At 39.1% G+C, this 19,498-nt stretch overlaps 2 protein-coding genes across 4 annotated transcripts in view; both read right to left on the reverse strand.

The window, feature by feature from the left end:
- Positions 1–13: 13 nt before the first annotated feature.
- ASB12 (ankyrin repeat and SOCS box containing 12) lies at positions 14–15,584 on the reverse strand. 3 transcript variants are annotated; one of them, XM_040467191.1, is made up of 4 exons: positions 6,489–6,629; positions 2,721–2,879; positions 787–1,636; positions 14–354 (listed from the first exon to the last, which is right to left on the reverse strand). In XM_040467191.1, exons 2-4 carry the CDS (start codon positions 2,736–2,738, stop codon positions 221–223), a joined length of 1,002 nt encoding a protein of 333 aa, XP_040323125.1. In that variant the 5' UTR covers positions 2,739–2,879; positions 6,489–6,629; the 3' UTR covers positions 14–220. The 3 variants fall into 3 exon arrangements, with proteins under 3 accessions (XP_040323125.1, XP_040323128.1, XP_040323126.1); XM_040467194.1 differs by lacking the exons at positions 2,721–2,879; positions 6,489–6,629 and adding an exon at positions 15,534–15,584; XM_040467192.1 differs by lacking the exon at positions 2,721–2,879.
- Positions 15,585–15,623: 39 nt separating this feature from the next.
- The window catches only part of MTMR8 (myotubularin related protein 8), a 130,988-nt gene continuing 127,113 nt past the window's right edge, over positions 15,624–19,498 (reverse strand). The window contains exon 6 of the mRNA XM_040467199.1: positions 15,624–15,742. Within this exon, the coding sequence (XP_040323133.1) occupies positions 15,667–15,742 (76 nt within the window). The 3' untranslated portion in view covers positions 15,624–15,666. The remainder of the gene's footprint in view (positions 15,743–19,498) is intronic.

Genomic DNA, 19,498 nt, shown 5'->3' on the forward strand with positions numbered 1-19,498 from the left:
CATATAGCAGACATAACATCCACCAGGATTTATTTTGATGAGGATTTTATTGTGGAGGATAATACAGGAGAGCAGCCACCAGGATTTATTTTGATGAGTATCTTATTGTGGAGGATATGGAGCAGCTCCAGGTGAATGGGTGGAGCTGTAGTGCCCTTCAGCTACCTGGGTCCCCAGGTGGTTTTTGTAGGTATTGTGGGTTTCTGTTAAGGCTGCAAGATTACAGTTGGTGTTTGAGGTAGCTAATCAACACAGGGGGAAGATCCAGCTGGTCAATGGCTTGTGGCTGGCTGGCCTGGTGCAGGGCTCTGCGGATAACTAAACGGGCCTGTGACAGTAGTGACCGTGGAGTGGCTACAGCAAGGAGAAACAGGTCATAAGAAGCATTTATCAGTGTAATTCTCCCACCCAAGACTGCATCCACCCTGCCCTGGATCCTGCAGCCCTAATTGCTTTCTTCCTTCTAAGAAATACCCCCCCCCCCCCGCCCTGTCCTCAATGCATGGTGCCAATAGGAACACACTGAAGTCTACAGAAGGCATGCTCAAGGCCACAAAACAGTCATTGGCAGGGCCAAAGCTAGAAATTCTACTAGTGATATCCCCCACCTTATCTTAGTAATCCTTTCTCTAATAAGGAATCTATAACTTCTCCACTGGGGTCTCAGGAGAGGGAGAAGATGGTATTTTCTCCAATTCATCCCACAAGGATTAGCTTGGGGAGTGATTTGTGGCCCTTGGACCTCCAAGCCAGAAGGTCTATAGAGCTAAGTTGCTTGACACTTACCTCGGGCCTGTAGCAGCAATGCAGTGCCTTTATTATCTTGCAAGTTCACGTCCAGGGAGAGACATGGAAGGTAGATGTTAGCACCGAAATCAATTAGTAGCTGGATGTACTCTGGCTCACAATTATGGTGGAGGCAGATTTCAAGGAGGGTGCGGTGCCGTGGGACACGAGCCAATAGGTGCTGGTCAGTACAGTTGTAGTTGGGGTCTGCCCCATGGAGCAAAAGCAGGCGGAAACAGTCAAGATGCCCATAGACTGCAGCCAAATAGAGGGGGCCAGAACATGAAGCTATGTTTGATGCCCAGACTGGTAGTTTAGCCTTGACATTGGCCTCTGCACCATGGCCTAAGAGTTCCTGAAGGATGGCAGCAGCACCATCACGGGCAGCTGTGAGCACAGGAGAACAGTTGTTGTAGATACTACCACCAGGACAGGCACCAGCTTCTAAAAGCACACGCACACAGTCCAGATGGCCATGACTGACAGCAGTAAAAAGTGGTGTCTGTGCCTTGACATCCAAGCTGTCAACATCAGCACCATGTGCCAGGAGGACCTGCAAACAACTGAGGTGGCCATAAGAAGCAGCCAACCGCAAGGGTGTCCCAGGAACACCCCAGCCACTTCTACTGTTGATGAAACGTTTGTAACGCTCCTGGCACAAAAGCTGGTCCAAGGTATAGGAGTCGTTGTCATACACTGCTTGATTGAGAGCCTGCTTCTCCCCTGTGTCGGTGTCCTCCTCCTCCTTGTCATGCTGCAGGAGGGAGAAAATCTTGGTGATGTCCATGAGGTTCATCTTTATTGATTGCAGCAGAACTATTCTCATTATGAGCACAAGGATATGCCAGATCTGTGGGTGACAAATATTGGAGAGAGAATGAGGGCCCACACCAAAAAGCCTGGATGCCAAACCTTACCCCCTCCACCCTTCACCATCAGGCTCTTCACTCATGTGCCCCCTGCTTTTAATTCCTACTTCATCTTATGTTAGGGCTCAGAGATGGCTTCCCAAACACATAAGGCCATTTCACAGCTTGGTGCCTTTGCATATGCTGTTCCACTTGACATTCAAACTCCTACTTCTGGGAAGCCTTCCCTAATCTCCTCCTCCCCATGCTCAGGGATTCCAAAGGATCACACTAGACTTTATCTATGAACTTTCACACTACATTTGCACGTATCTGTGCTTCAGTATGTAAACTCCAGGGTAAGGAATGCTGTATCCATCTGTATCCCTCCATTTCCAGTAGGGTCTACATCATTACTGATGACTTGGTAGAGGCACCTTCCTTAGTTCAGAAAGTGTGGACTAATGAAATGACTCTAGTCTGGCAGTTGCTAGGCCAACAGAATGTTTTTTTTGTGTGTGTGTGTGGTGTCAAGTTGTCATCCCTGAGCATTCTGACATCAGTTTGATGGGGCAGGCCTTCAGTTCCACCTGTCAGCCTTTTAGATGAAATTCAACCTCCTCATAGTCCTTCATATGTGACCTCCACTCAGACTTAGGTCCCATGCTTCAGGCAACAGAGTTACACAGGAAATAGATGTTGAATGAAATTTACTAATTAAATAAATAGATGTCATTACAAAGAATAGACTTCAAGTAAAATGAAGTCAAAGAGATGGCAGAAAATAGTCATTTCCAGGGCAAATCGTCCTCTTTGGTGGACAACTGGTTTATCCTCCAGGACTACTTCAATACAGAAATCACTTTGATTCCAAGCACCTCCTTGGAACCTATGGACTCCCATCCCTTTAGGTCAAACCTTTTCCCATCCTCTCTGCCACACCCAGTTTAGAGCCTTGTCTCAATCCTCAACTCTTCTCTCAACATTATCCCCAGGCCTTATAAAATTACCCATGGCCCAGTGACTGACTTAACCCCTTGACCTTACCTGTCTTGTTCCTAGTGCTCAAAAGCCAAAGTCACCCACCTTAGTTTGTAATGTCATCAGGGTAAGCTGGTAGGTTTTCAGAGCTCAAGTCTTCCTTCTCTCCCATACCCTGCAGCCATGGTCTAAGGGCCATACACCTCCTTTTATTCACTGTATACCTCCATCCCTCTTTGTGAGCCTGGGACCTCAGGTACATACCTCATAGAAAAAAAAATTTGTGAGGTGGGTGGGGGGGGTCTCTCTCAGCTTTAGGCCCCTCCTCACCCACTAACATCAACTCCATATATGGTCTTTTTACTCCTTTGAGGTGTGCAATAAGTAGAGGATTTTAGAAATCAGGTAGACCTAAGTTTGCAACTCAGCACCCCAAGTTACTAGCTGAGAAGATATGGGCAAGTCTCTTCTCTTCTTTGGGACTAAGTTTCCTCATCTATAAGACAGAAATGATAATCCCTGCCTCATGGAGCTGCAATATAGTAGGTCTTAAAGGAACTTCCTCTCTCTGCCCCTTCAACCTCCTGACTGGCTCCTTCCCCTCAACCATCTTAGGAAACAAAACACTTCTATGGTTCTTTGTCTTACTCTAGCTAGCTTTCTCTTCATCTCTCTCTTTTTCACCAAATATACCAAAGAGCTTTCTACCATCTACTTCTCTCTCATTCATTTCTTCAATCCCTGCAATTTGGCTCCACCCTTCTTCAACCACACAATAAAATAGTTCTTTAAACAGTCACCCTTGTGGTTAAATTTGCTGGCTCCTTCTCTTATCTTTCCTTCTGTGACCTTTCTGGTACATCTGTCCCCACTGGCCACTTTCTCCTACATACTCCTCCATTGGCTTCCTGACCATCACCCTCTCCTGATTTTTCTCCCCTATGTTCTACCCTGAAATAGTTATGCTCCCCTTTGTTCTCTCCTTGATCTTCTTTCCATTCCCAGAGATGCAGCTCTCACTGTAATTCTGATGCTTTCAAGTTTATCACTCCAAGCCCCCTAGCTAGCTCTCTTTTCAGCAAAAAAAGTATATATTCACTGAATTTCTTCAGGTCCTTCAAAGTCAGCAGTATCACACTACCACTACCATCACTACCATCAGCAAAGTTAATCCATATCTGTTTCTCACTATCCACCTGGTAAACCAAACCAAAAACCCAAGACTCATCTCAGTCCGCTTATCTCTTTGTCCCACTTTCATCCAATTGCTCATCAAGTCCTATGGATTTTACTTCCTAGAGGCCTCTACAGGCCACCTCCCTCTGACTTATCCCCATTGCCAGTGCTTTACATAAGCTAGGTAAATCATTTTTTTGTGTCAACTGTTGTAATAGTTTCCTAGCTAGTTTCCCCTTTTTCTTCACATTATAAAGCAATTGTTTAAAAATACAAATCTGGTCTGTGCCAATCCCATTTTAAATCCCTTAATGGCTCCCCTTTCTTTCAGAGTATAGCCCAGATACTTTGGACTGGCTCACAGATTCTTTATGAACAAATTTTGGCCAACATCTCCAGGCTCATTTCCTGCTACTCTTCTTATACCCCAAGACCCAGCAATAAGGGAAGAGAAATGGTGTCTCTCTGTAAACGTCATACTTCTTTCTGTCACATGTAGTTCCTTCTGATGGGTTAGTTTCTCCAGAATTTGTGGTCTTATATAACTATAGCAGTCAGGACACTGTATCGTAACTCTTTGAAATGGGTCTGTTTTTCAGTCACTGCAGAATGACAGACCATGTAAAGTAGTAGTAAAACATGGTCTGGAATTCTGCTTCAATTCAAGCTCCACCACTTAGTAGCTGTGTGACCTAGAACAGATCACTGCAGATTACTCTCTGTGCCTATTTCTTTATCGTAAAGAGAGGATGATAGTAGTACCTGCTTCAGAGGGTTATTGTTAGGATTACATGAGTTAATATTTAAATTAATAAGTAAATGAGTTAATTGTTTAGGATAGCACCTGAATGTAGTAGTCAGTAAGCAACTCAGCAACTGTAGTACCAAGTGATTATTATTACCTAAGTCTCCAATTTCTACTATTGCTCCTTATTTAAAGTCCTATAACCTCAGATCTGGAATGCACCAAATAAATCATTTAATTTAATTCCCTTAGTTTAGAGATAGAAAACCCAAGGCTCAGAGGAGAGCAGGACATTTTTTCTAAGGTCATATGGCTGTTACTACCCATTGTCTCATCAGCAGGAACCCAGAACACACCTATAATCTTAGGCTTTTCAAAGCAATTTCACATAGTGGAGTAGGTAATATCATCCCCATTTTGTGGATGAAAAACACTGAGGTCTGAGAGGGCAAGGGAATTGCTACGTGCCTTACATCAAGGTAACAGCAGAGCCAGAAATAGATTCCATGTTTCCCTATTGCCCGTCCTGTTCTTTCTATTGCAACTTGAAAAGCAAACACGTGCCCCTTTCCCTTGCCTTAAGCAGTCACATTGCAGCTCCCCAAATCCTCAGCTTTGAGGGTCATGCTGAATTCCAGGGACTTCAGTAATGGAAGGTTTCTTTTACAGATCATTTCTTTTGATAGCAAATAGGGATTCATTTACCCTTTGGTAGGGGAAGGGGAGACTGGTTCCAGGGAGATGAAGAGGGAACGGAGTATAGAGGGAAATGCTGAGGCTCTCATCAAGGTCATACCAGGAGCCTATAGCAGGGCCCATCTAATGAGCCTCCATAGAGAGATCAAGTCATGGACCCCAGCTGGCTTAGGGATTTGGTGAATTGTGCCTTATTAGACAGGATAAGAAAATCTAATTAATCTATTGTCTAACTTCACCTAGCTCTTATTAAGCTAAGAGTCATTACATGACCATTCTATGCAAGAATCCCTTTCCTGATCCCCAAAGTGCAGGGGTTTTAAACCTTTTTTGTGACATTTACCCCTATGGCATTCTGGTTAAGTCTCTTGTCCCCTCTCAGAATGGTTTTTAATACATAAAATAAAATACATAAGATTAAAGGAAACCAATTATATTGAAGTACAGCTATTTTTTAAAACTGCTTGATATAGTAATAAAAGTTCTTTATTAACCCATTAAATACAAATATATATTAATAACTTCTAAGTGATGATGAACATAAATGACATTTTAGATCTCTTCCACAACTGTAATATGATATGAAATGTCTGATTTTTTTTCTGGTTACCAAATTATAGTAACTGGTAATACTACTGACATTTGCTGTCTGCATTCATCCTTGAAAAGAAATGGTAAATTTCAGTTAGAGATTAGGGGTGAAAAAAGGTAATTCTTTGCTCCATCCATGTTTTATGACCCTTTGAATTCTAAGGCTCTTTTGTGGGTCTATGAATACAAGTTAAGAACTCCTACAGGGGAGTGGCTGGTTTTGGTGGGCCCTAGAACAGTTCTCTAGGCATTACTAGACTATTTTTAAGCTTCATCTTCCTCCCCACAACCTGAGGAGCTCTGCCTTTCTGCTCTTGAGCCCACCCAGATGCACCCCTCCAACAAAGACAACACACAGGGACACAAAGACAAATCATTATCTTCTCTGTTTTGTATAGCTGCAATTTCCCTCAAGAAGTGGGTCCATTTGGACCCCAGAGCCTAGGTACACATACTTTCTTGGGACACAGACAGCAGGAAGCCATCATCATAACCCTCCTTCCCTCTGTGGGCAGATTTCCCTACTAACCTCCCAAGCACCCCCAGAAACAAGATCCAGTGGGAAAACCCTATGGAGGGTGGTGGTTACGGGTCCATGGGCCTGCAATCCTAAGGGTTCATTCCTCCCTGGCTGCATAATTGGGTTCTAGACTCCAGATACTCACTGGGCTTCTGCCTGAGGCCACGCTGCCAAGGGTCGCTGACACTGCTGCCCCTCTTGTGAAGAAAAGGGCCCTGGTGGCCCCTCTGCAGGGAGCCCCTATTTGCCCCGGGGCCTAAGCAGGCAAGGTCCCTTGGTTTCTACTTTTAACAACACTGCCTAAAGGCTAGGCATCAGGGCCATGGGCTAATTTTAGGCTACCCTCCACCTCCACCCCCCTTCCAAGGGCTGTTTTATTTTACCCTTTCTGGGAGCAATCCAAGCAAGAGGAGGGGTGCCATCTGTGGGGAAGTCCTGGAAGGTCTGACTCACAGATAGACAGGTGCTTGGTGAGGCCAGGGCTCAGGCTTCTAGCATGTCCCCGCTTACCCCTCCCCACCATTGAAACAGGCAACACAACCAGGTCCCTGCACTGTGAATGTTCTCACCTAACCACCAAGGAGCCTGAGAAGGCCAGGCTCATCTAGCACATCTCCCTAGAGGCCAAGGACTCTTTCCTTTCTCTTCCTAACTTAGCCTCTCTGAATTTCCTTTTTCCACTTTTGAAGGTTCAGCAACATATTGCTCTCCCCTCACCCCACCCTGCCCTCACTCCCAAGAGTGAGGAGGACAGTTGGAAGCAGAGACCTCCATACTGGAACATGTATCAGTAAAGCAGTAAAGTTTAATAAGTTTGAGAAAAACTTGCTCATTTATAAAGGCCTCCGCAATCCAGTAATCCCAGCTCTGTCTAAAGAAAATGCCCACAACTTTTCTCACACCTAAGGCATCAGATATGTTCAGCCCTGGAAACTTTGTCAAAAGCTCAGCTCTTAAGAGTATCATTTTATCTCGGGGCACCTGGGTGGCGCAGTTGGTTGAGCTTTGGCTCAGGTCATGATCTCGTGTTTCATGAGTTCAAGCTCCAAGTTGGGCTCTGTGATGACAGTTCAGAGCCTGGAGCCTGCTTCGGATTCTGTGTCCCCCTCTCTCTCCGCCCCACCCCTGCTTGTGCTCTGTCTCTCTCTTTCAAAAATGAATAAACATTAACAAAATAAAAAAGTATCATTTTATCTCCCTGGTTGCCTTTAAATGAAGGCAGTGCTAGGGAGATACTTTTAGAAATAGTCACATTATCTATTTTAGGTGTCACTCAAAAAGAATCTGGGAGCCAGCTCCCTCTTCCCTTTGGGAAAAAATGCCAGCCTAGTGTTTGGTATACAAACTACACCACAATCTGATCATGCCAAGAAACTATGGAGAAACTAGCAAGTCACCACTATGTGTAATGTTCTAGATGCAGGAAGAACACACGGAAAAGTAAGACATGTTGTCCCTGAAAAAGCTCACAGTCTATTAGGAAAATCAGACATGGAAATAATCATACCTCACATAAATGCAAAAATGCCAGAACTAAAATCTGCCTATGGTTATCCTGCATTCATGTCGATCTTCTAAGGGGAGTTCAGGGGGTTACTGTGGGGTTCTGTCTCCTTACATGCTCCCACAAACAAAATAACTTGAATTTTTCTGCAAAGATATTCCAGTCTACCCAGAACCTGGATCCCCAGACCTCAGACTCCTTCTATTTCCCTTCCAATGACCAAGGAAGAGAGAGTTTCAATTAGAAAAAATGAAAAGTCAGTGAGGGGACCAGACCTATGTTGAGATAAAGCACTAGCAACCTAGTTTCACATGATTACTTTGATGTTAGAATCTACACATTGAAAGGGAATTTCCACATTTCTGAGAGATGTTCAATTACTTCTGATTAAATGTTTCCAATAACAGGACACTCTCTACATCCAGAAACTGCAAATCTAATTACTTTGCAGCTCAGTTAGTTTTTCTTTCTGCTAAATTTATATTTGTATCTGCAACCCCTGAGGTTGACAGTTGAGCCTATCTTTGCTCACCCTTAAAACCTCAGAGAACATGATCACTTCCTTTGCCCTCAAATAGCCCTTTAGGGATCTGAACTCAGGTGTCCTATCCTTTATGTCACCTTATTTCAGGGAAAACAGTCCAACTCTTTAAACTATTTCTTTCAAGCTGGTATTTACCCAATCCCTTCCTCAGCCATGTCTACCACACTTATGAAGTGATCATGAAGCCTGCTAACACATTGACACCACTGAGGAATTCATAGGATGCCAGATGACTTCTTAAGAAAGTATAAGAGTATCCCAGTGTGATCAATGAAGATCAGAAGCATCAAAAAATGTATCTGCTTCAGCTTAGTTTGAGCCAGTGGTCTAGAGCTATTAATTATCATTAAAAAAATTTTTAAATGTTTATTTATTTTTGAGAGGGAGACAGAGCGTGAGTGGGGGAGGGGCAGGGAGAGAGGGAGACACAGAATCCGAAGCAGGCTCCAGGCTCTGAGCTGTCAGCACAGATCCCAACACGGGGCTCAAACCCACAGACTGTGAGATCGTGACCTGACCTGAAGTTGAATGCTTGACTGAGCTACCTAGACACCTCAGCTATTCATTATCTGAGGCCTTGTGCAAACCTCATTAGCAGCCAATAAATAAACTATTATGATGCTAAAGATGAAAGAATAGGGTATTATTCTTGGGGAAAAAATATTAGTCAGAATTTTTTGTAGTAGTAATTTTTATTGAGGTAATTGTATATTCACATGTAGTGTAAAAAATATACAAAGATCTCTTGTACACTTTACTATTTCCCCCAATGGTAACAGTTTGCAAGATTATATAGTACAATATCACAAGTAGGATATTGACATTGATACAATCCACCTATCTTATGCAGATTTTACTTGTAGTCATTTGTGTACACATGTATATTTACTGCTATACAACTTTATCACATATATAAATTCTTGTGTATACCACCACAGACAATATAGTTCTGTCACAATAAGGATACCTCATGTTGCCTATTTTTTCATGTTGCCTTTTTACAGCCATATCCACCTTGGTCCCTAACCCTGGTAATCTCTAATCCGTTCTCCATTTCTATAATTTTGTCATTGCAAAATTATATAAGTGAAACCATACCTTTTGTAATTCACTCTTTTTCATCTAGCATGCCCTTGAGATTCATCCAAGTTGCTGCATGTATCAAGTTTGTTTTTGTCACTGAGATTCTGTGGAATGTATGTTTGTTTAACCACTGACCCAGTGAAGGATATCTAGGTTGTATGTAGTATTTGGCTATGAAGAATAAAGCTTTTATGAAAATCCATGTACAGGTCTTTATCACAGTAGTTATATTGTAGACTTTATTATTGGGAAGAGTGTAATTAGCTATTTTATAATGGTAAAAATATATATAACAAAATTTGCCATTTAAAACTTTTTTTTTTAATTTAGAGAAGTTTAGGTTTACAGAAAAATTGAGAGGAAAGTATATAGATTTCTCATATACCTTCTACTCCTACACAAGAATAGCTTCCTCCATTATCAATACCCCTCACAAGAGTAGGACATTTATAATAACTGATGGACCAAAATTGACACATTTTAAGTCCATAGTTTTCATTAGGGTTCACTCTCAGCATTATACACTCTATAGGTTTGGACAAGCTATAACAATATTTATCCATCATTATGGTACACAGAGTATTTTCACTGCCTCAAAAATTATCTGTGCTCTACCTATTCATTCTACCACCACCCTAAGCACAAGGCTTCAGTGATCTTTTTACTGTCACCATAGTTTTGCATTTTCTACAGTGTCATATAATTAGAATCATGCAGTATGTAGCATTTTTTTAATGTTTAATCATTTTTGAGAGAGACGGAGAGAGACAGATCACGAGTGGGGAGGATCAGAAGAAGAGGGAGACACAGACTCGAAGCAGGCTCCAGGCTCTGAGCTATCAGCACAGAGCCTGATGTGGGGCTTGAACCCATGAACCATGAGATCATGACCTGAGTCGAAGTTGGCAACTTAATCGACTGAACCACCCAGGTGCCCCGGTATGTAGCTTTTTTTAGATTGGCTTCTTTCACTTAGCAATGCACATTTAAGGTTTTTCCATGTATTTTCAGGGCTTGAGATCTCATTTCAATGCTGAAGAATATTCCATTGTCTAGATATACCAATTTATTTTTATATTTACCTACTGAAGGACATCTTGGTAGCTTCCAAGTTTTGAGCAATTCTAAATAAGGCTATTCTAAATATCACATGCAGGTTTTTGTGTGGATATAATTTTTCAACTCTTCTGGGTAAAAACCAAGAAGTGTGATTGCTGGAATGTATGATAAGAGTATGTTGAGTTTTATAAGAAAGTGCCAAATAGTTTTCCAAAGTGGCTATACCATTTTGCATTCCTACAAGTAATGAATGAGAGTTGCTTTTGTTCCACATACTTTTCAGCATTTGGTGTTGTCAGTATTCAAAATGTTGGTCATTCTAATAGGTGTGTAGAGGTATCTCATTGTCATATTTTGCATTTGATTGATGACATATGATGTGGAGCATCTTTTCATATGCTTATTTGCCATCTGTGTGCATTCTTTGATGAGGTGTCTGTTATGATAACTGGCCAATTTTTAATTTATTTTCAATTTATTTATTTAAATTCAAATTAGTTAACATACAGTGTAGTATTGGTTTCAGGGGTAGAAACCAGTGATTCATCACTTACATATAACACCCAGTGCTCATACCAACAAGTGCCCTCCTTAATGCCCATCACCCATTTAGCCCACCCCTACCCATCTCCCCTCCAGCAACCCTCGGTTTGTTCTCTTCCTTTAAGAGTCTCTTATAGTTTGCCTCCCTGTTTTTATCTAATTTTTCCTTCCCTTTCCCTATGTTCATGTTTTCTTTCTTAAATTCCACATATGAGTGAAATCATATGACCCTTGTCTTTCTCTGACTTATCTCACTTACCAAAATACACCCTAGTTCCATCCTCATTGTTGCAAATGGCAAGATTTCTCTTCTTTTCTTTCTTTCTTTCTTTCTTTCTTTCTTTCTTTCTTTCTTTCTTTCTTTTTTTTTTTGGATCGGTGAATAGTATTCTATTGTATTCCATATATATATATACCCAACATCTTCTTTATCAGGGGACTGATGAATATCAGTCAATGGACATTTGGACTATTTCCATAATTTGGCTATTGTTGATAGCACTGCTATAAACTTTGGGGTGCATGTGCCCCTCTGAATCAGCATTTTTGTATCCTTTGGATAAATACCTAGGAGTGCAATTGCTGGGCCATTTGGTAGCTCTATTTTTTATATTTTGAGGGACCTGCATACCGTTTTCCAGAGTGGCTGTACTAGTTTGCATTTGCACCAGCAGAGCAAAAATGTTCCCCTTTCTCTGCATCCTTTCTAACATCTGTTGTTTCCTATTCAACTTAGCCATTCTGAGAAGTGTGAGGTGGTATCGCATTGTGGTTTTGATTTGTATTTCCCTGATGATGAGTGATGTTGAACATCTTTTCATGTTTCTGTTAGCCATTTGAATATCTTCTTTGGAAAATTGTCTATTCATGTCTTCTGCCCATTTCTTAAGTCGATTATTTGTTTTTTGAATGCTGAGTTTGATAAATTCTTTATAGATTTTGGATACTAACCCTTATCTGATATGTCATTTGCAAATATATTTTCCCATTCTGTTGGTTGTCTTTTAGTTTTGTTGATTGTTTCCTTTGCTGTGCAGAAGCTTTTTATCTTGATGAGATCCCAATAGTTCATTTTTGTTTTTTGTTATTATTTTCCTTGCCTTCAGAGACATATCTAGTAAGAAGTTGCTGCAGCTGACGTGGCCCATTTTTAAATTTGTTTTCTTATTGCTGAATTTTAAAAGTTCTTATTGTAGGGGGCGCCTGGGTGGCGCAGTCGTTTGAGCGTCCGACTTCAGCCAGGTCACGATCTCGCGGTCCGTGGGTTCGAGCCCCGCGTCGGGCTCTGGGCTGATGGCTCAGAGCCTGGAGCCTGTTTCCGATTCTGTGTCTCCCTCTCTCTCTGCCCCTCCCCCGTTCATGCTCTGTCTCTCTCTGTCCCAAAAATAAATAAACGTTGAAAAAAAAAATTTAAAAGTTCTTATTGTAATTTGAATAACAATCCTTCATCAAATGTATCTTTTGCAAATATTATTCCTAGTCCTTGGCTTCTCATTCCCTTAACAGTGTCTTTTGAAGAGTGAAGTCTTTTAATTTGAATGAAGTCCAGCTTGTCAATTATTTCTTTCATGGATTGTGCCTTTGAGGTATATATATATATATATATATATATATATATATATATAGCTATTGCTATACTAAAAGTCATCTAGGTTTCCTCCTAGGCTGTCTTCTAGGAGATTTGTAGTTTTGTGTTTTACCTGGTCCATGATCCATTTTTAGGTGGTTTTTGTGGAGGGTGTAAGGTCTGTGTCCTGATTTATTTATTTTTTCCTTTTTGCTTGTGGATGTCCTATTGTCCTAGCACCATTTGTTGAAAAGATTATCTTTGTTCCATTGTATTTGTCAAAGGTCAGTTAATTGTATTTATATGGGTCTATTTCTTGGCTCCCTATTCTGTTCTATTGATCGATTTGTCTATTCTTTTGCCAATAACACATTGTCTCATTTACTATAGCTTTATAGTAAGTCTTGAAAATGAGTGGTGTCACAAAAAAAATAAATAAAAATTAAAAAAAAAGAAATTGAGTGGTGTCAGTGCTTCAACATTGTTCTTCAGTATTGTGTTGATTATTATGGATCTTTTTGCCTTTCTATGTCAATTTTAGAATCAGTTTGTCATGTTCACAAAATAACTTGCTGGGACTTTGATTGGGCTTGCACTGAATCTATAGATCAAGTTTGGAAGAACTGACATCTTGATAGTATTGCATTTCTGTTTCATTCATGAGAATTTTGTAGTTTTCTTTATGTAGATCTTTTACATATTGTGTAAAATCTATCCTTACATATTTCATTATTTTGGGGGTCCTAAGGTAAATGGTTTTGTTTTTAATTTTAAATTATACTTATTCATTGCTGGTATACAGAAAGTGATTAACATTCATATATTAACCTTGTATCCTGCAACCTTGCTATAATTCCTTATTTGTTTCAAGAGTTGTTCTATTCTTTCAGATTTTCTACTTAAAATCCTGTCATCTACAAAGACTGCTTTATTGTTCCATTTCCAATCTGTATACCTTTAATTTCTTTTATTACTTTATCATATTACCTAGGACTTCCAGTATTGAAAAGGAATGGCAAGAGGGGATATCCTTGTCTTGTTTCTGATATTAGTGGGAAAGCTTTGAGTTTCTTGCTATGAGGTCAGATGTTAGCTACAGTTTTGTTTGTAGATATTCTTTATGAATTTGAGAAAATTCTCCTCTATTTCTAGTTTACAGAATTTTTACCCTAAGTGAGTATTAGATATTGCCAAATACTTTTTCTGTATCTACTGATATGATGATGTAATTTTTTTAAACATGTTGCTGTGATGGATTACAATAATTGAATTTCAAATGCTGAACCAGCTAGCTTTGCATGCCAGAATAAACCCCACTTGCTCATGGGGTATAATTATTTTTATGAATTGTTTGATTTGATATGGTAATATTTTATTGATGATTTTTACATCTATGTTCATGATAGATATTGGTCTGTGATTTTCTTGTAATGCCTTTGTCTGATTTTGGTGTTAGGGCACCCTGACCTTATAAAATGAGATAAAAAGTGTTCTCCATGCTTCAATTTCTGGGGGAAATTGTAGCGAATTGGTATAATTTCTTCTTAGGTGTTTGGTAGAACCTACCACTAAATCTTCTGGGACTGGTGATTTCTGTTTTGGAAGGTTATTAATTCTTGATTCAGCTTCTTAATAGATACAGGCCTATCAGATTGTCTATTTATTCTTGTGTGAATTTTGTAGAGGTTGTTTTTCAAGAAATTCTTCTGTTTCATCCAGATTATTAAATTTGTGGGCATAGAGTTGTTCATAATATTTCATTATTATCATTTTAATGTCCAATTAATCATTTGTGTCTTCTTTCTTTTTTGCATAGTTAACATGACTAGAGGTTTAACGACTTTAGTCATCTTTTCAGAGAATTAGCTTTCAGTTGTGTGGATTTTCTTTATTATTTTCTGTTTTTGATTTCATAAATGTCTGTTCTAATTTTATTTCTCTTCTTCTCCTTTATTTTTGTTATTATTTTATTTTAACTCAAGTATAGTTAACATACAGTGTTATATTAGTTTCAGATATACAATAGTGTTTTAGTTTACTCTTCTTTTCCTAGTTTCCTAAGGTAGAATCTTAGGTTATTTATTTTAGATCTTTCTTGTTTTCTAATTCAATGATATAAAGTTTCCCCTAAGTATTACTTTTACAGTGTCCCATAAATTTTGATAAGTTGTATGTTAATTTGCATTTAGTTAGAAATATTTTTAAATTTCTCTTGAGAATTATTCTTTGACCCGTGTGTTTAATCTCCTAGTATATTGGGCTTTTCCAGTTACCTTTTGGTTATCAAATTTTATTTTAATTCTACTGTGTCTGAGAGTATACTCTGATTTCTATTCTTTTCTTAACTTATCCTAGCTTATTTTAGTATAATTGATATGTAATCTTATTTAAGTTTAAAGTGTAAAATGTGATAATTTGATACACATATATATTGTAAAATGTTTACCAAGTTAGGTTAGTTAAAACATTTTTCACCTCATATAATTACCATTTTGTTACTGTTATGGTGAGAACATTAATGCTCTACTCTCATAGCAACTTCCAAGTATAAAATGCAGTATTGTTAACTGTAGTTAGCATACTGCACTTTAGATCCCTAAATTTATTCTTATAATTAAAAGCTTTTACATTTTGACCAACATCTCCAAGGATCGTTCAATATTTGCAAATAACTTAACATGATATACTACAATAATAAAAGAAAGGATAAGAACCATATGACCCTCTCAATAGATGGAGAAAAAGCATTTGAAAAAGTACAGCATGTATTCTTGATAGAAGCCCTCAACGGGGTGCCTGGGTACACTTGGAGGTTTTTGGTTTTTTTTAACTCAAACTTTTCTATACCGAGTCTCCAGTAATATTTCAATTAAATGTTAAGTTTTCCTACCTGCTACTGGTTCACATGGAGGTTTTTATTCTTGGCTTTCTGCTCTGATAAACTGTGATTCCTCTGTATCTGCATGTCTCTCCAATTTGGGGGAAAGTAGTTTGTCCTGTGATCTAAATTCTCTGATGGATCTTTAAAAAAGCTGTGGATCTTCAATTTGTTCAACTCTTTTCTTGCTATTCGGATGGAAGTGATGAGTTTCAAGCTCCCTGCATGGTGGAAGAGAAACAGAAATTCCTTCAGTGTTTTTTAAAATGTCCTTTGAAATTTCCTGTTTGTTCCATGGATTATTTAGAAGTTTGCTTATTGGGGTGCCTGGGTGGCTCAGTCAGTTAAACGTCCAGCTTTAGCTCAGGTCATAATGTTGCAGTTCATGAGTTTGAGCCCCGCATCGGACTCTGTGTTGATAGCTCAGAACCTGGAGCCTGCTTTGGATTCTGTGTCTCCCTCTCTCTCTGCCCATCCCTCGCTCATGCTCTGTCTCTCTCTCACTCTCTCTCTCTCTCAAAAATAAATAAAAATACATTAAACATTTTTTTAAAAAATTGAAAAAGAAGTGTGCTTATTAATATCAGAGTGGTTAAAGATTTTTACTATTATTTTTCTATTATTGATTTCTAGTTTCACTACACCGTGGTCAGAACACACACTCTGTATGATTACAATTCCTTTAAATTTGTTGAGTTTGTTTTATGGCTCAAGATATAGTCTCTTTTGGTATATGTTCTATCAGAGCTTCAAAAGAATATGTATTCTGCTGTTGTGGGATGGCATTCTCAGTGTGTCAAATAGATTCTGTTGGTTGATTGTATCTTTCATTTCTATATCCTTGCTGATTTTCTTTCTAGTAGTTTTATCAGTTGCTGAAAGGTGGAACTGCAGCCCCCAACTATTGGTTTGGATCTATTTATTCATATCTATCAGTTTTTATTTTATGTATTTTGAATTTCTTTGGTTTGTACATATTTAGGATCATTATGTCTTTCTGATGGATTAATCCTATACTCATTATGTTATATCTTTTATAATTTTCTTTGTTATAAAGTATACTTTACTAGATGTAATCTTCTAATCTATGTCTTTTAATTGTTGTATTTAGACCATTTACACTTAAGGTAATTGTTGAAATGTTAGGGCTTAAGTTGGCCATTTTATTATTTGTTTCCTTTGGTTCATATTCATGGCTTCCTGTGAGTTACTTGGACACTTTTTAGGATTCCATCTTGATATATTTATAGAGTGTATCTTGTTATATAGTTTCATAGTGGTTGCTCTGGGTATCAAAATATACCTATGTGAATTCTCACAGTTTATGAGTATTAACATTTTACCACTTCTGTGAAGTGTGGAAACTTTACATTCACTTAGGTTCCTTTACCCTCCTGCTTTTTAAATAGCATTGTCATGTATCAGATAGTGTTATAATTTTTGTTTCAATTGTCAAATATAATTTATAAAACCCATAAGAAGAATAGTCTACAGTATGTACGTACCCATATTTCTGCTTTCTATTGTTCTTTCTTCCTTATGCTCCAATATTTCTCTATTATTTCCTTTATGTTGAAGAGATCTATTTAGCAAGTCTTTAAGAGTAGGTCTGCAAGTAACACATTCTTTTAGTTTTCCTTTATCTGAGGATTTCTTTTCCTATGTAGTCCTGAAGGATAGTTTCACTGACTTCAGAATTTGCAGTTGACAGTATTTTCTGTCAGCAGTTGAAAAATGTCCTTTTTTTCTGGCTTCCACAGTTTATTTTTTATTTTTTTTTAATTTTTTTTTCAACGTTTTTATTTATTTTTTTGGGACAGAGAGAGACAGAGCATGAAAGGGGGAGGGGCAGAGAGAGAGGGAGACACAGAATCGGAAACAGGCTCCAGGCTCTGAGCCATCAGCCCAGAGCCCAACGCGGGGCTCGAACTCAAGGACCGCGAGATCGTGACCTGGCTGAAGTCGGACGCTCAACCCACTGCGCCACCCAGGCGCCCCCTGGCTTCCACAGTTTAATATGAAAAATTCACTCTCATTTGAATTGGTATTCCCCTATAAAATCCTATAGATAATGTGCCATTTCTCTCTGACTGTTTTCAATATCTTTTGTTTGTCTTTAGCTTTCAAAAGTTTAATTATGATGTCTCCTGGTATAGATTTCTTCGGGTTTATTTTCTTTGGGTTTTACTCAGCTTCTTAAATCTGTAGGTTTGCATCTTTTACCAAATTTGGGATGCCCCGCTCTCTCTTTTCCTTCTCTAATTCCAAAAATGTGAATTTTTTTAGTTTTTATTGTTACACAGGTTCCTGAGGCTCAGTTAATTTTTTAAGTCAATTTTCTCTTTTTCAGATTTGTTAACTTTTATTGATCTGTCCTTAAGTTCATGTAGTCTATCTTCTGTTATCGCCATTCTATTGGGATCCTATTCAGATTTTTGTTGTTTTTTTTTTAATTTCTGTTATTGTGTTTTTCAGTTGTATAATTTCCATTTGGTTCTCTTTTTAAATAACATCTATTTCTTTGCCAAGCCTTTTCATTTTTTTCCTTTAAAATAATTTTAATTGCCTTTAAAAAAACATTTATTTAGTTTTGAGAGAGATGGAGCATGAGCAGAGGAGGAGCATAGAGAGGGAGACACAGAAACTGAAGCAGTCTCCAGGCTCTGAGCTGACAGCACAGAGCCCAATGCGGGGCTCAAACCCACGAACCATGAGATCATGACCTGAGGCAAAGTCAGACACTCAACCGACTGAGCCATCCAGGCGCCGCTAATTGCCTTTTCAATAGTTTTTATTATGGAAGTTTTAAAATTCTTGTCAGATAACTCTAATATTTGATTCATGTTGGTGTTGATGTAAATTGTATTTTCTTATTCAGATTGTGACTTTCCTGGCTTTTGGTATTATGGGTGATTTTCTATTACATCCCAGACATTCTGCTGAGTATGTTAGGAGACTTTGGGTTCTATTTAAATCTTCTGTTTTAGTAGACAGTTATCTTAACTTTAGGATGCAGATCTTGGCCTACTTTTGTCAACTGTGGTTCCACCGGTAATTTAGGTTTTAGAGCCTTTGTGATGCTATTTTAGTCTGCTTGTTTTATTTGGTACCACTGGGGATCCCACTCATTTGTTTGTGCAGCTTCAGAAGGTACAAAGGCTTTCCCTGGGCCTGTTGCCCAGTGTCTCTAACTGGGGAATGGGAGTGTTAGGCCTGCAAAGACAAAGAGGCTTCCTGGCTCATCCCTTGTTTTGACAGAGTCATCCTTGCCCATGGAGATGGAAATGGCTTTCTGGGAGGAGTGGTTGTTGTGGCAGGGCCACTCTTGTTGATGTCTCCTGGATGCTTAGTGTCTCTGGTTGGGAACGGGCAGAGATGGAGAGCCCTTCCCTTAGCTGATTATTATTAATGGGGGTTACAGTCTTGATTAATCTCTGTTGCTGATGTTGCCAATCTCACCACTTGTTAGAGGGACTCCTGTTTGATCTGGGGGAAAAAAGAGCTTACCTGGGCTGCTTCCTGTTGTAAGGTTGGGGGTCATAAAATGTTCCAGCCCTGCACTGCCTTCTACTTTTGGGTTGTTACTCCAGACCTGTGGTCCCAAGTAAGTTATTTTACCACCTTTCAGTTCTCCTGTGATTTCCTCTTATGTTATATCCAAGGTTTACAGTTGTACTTAAAATGAGCAGTAAGCTGATTTGTTCATTTTGGCCACTCTGACTGGCGTGAGGTGATATCTGAGTGTGGTTTTGATTTGTATTTCCCTGATAAGGAGCGACGCTGAACATCTTTTCATGTGCCTGTTGGCCATCCGGATGTCTTCTTTAGAGAAGTGTCTATTCATGTTTTCTGCCCATTTCTTCACTGGGTTATTTGCTTTTCGGGTGTGGAGTTTGGTGAGCTCTTTATAGATTTTGGATACTAGCCCTTTGTCCGATATGTCATTTGCAAATATCTTTTCCCATTCCGTTGGTTGC

This window comes from Herpailurus yagouaroundi, unplaced genomic scaffold (genome assembly GCF_014898765.1).
Source record: "Herpailurus yagouaroundi ecotype Mexico unplaced genomic scaffold, PumYag 67350, whole genome shotgun sequence".
In the NCBI taxonomy this organism is placed as follows: Eukaryota; Metazoa; Chordata; class Mammalia; order Carnivora; family Felidae; genus Herpailurus; species Herpailurus yagouaroundi.

Coding starts and splice junctions, on each gene's coding strand:
- ASB12 (XM_040467191.1), bottom strand. Junction 355..786: donor ATTGCTGCTACAGGCCCGAG/GTAAGTGTCAAG, acceptor TCCTTGCTGTAG/CCACTCCACGGTCACTACTG.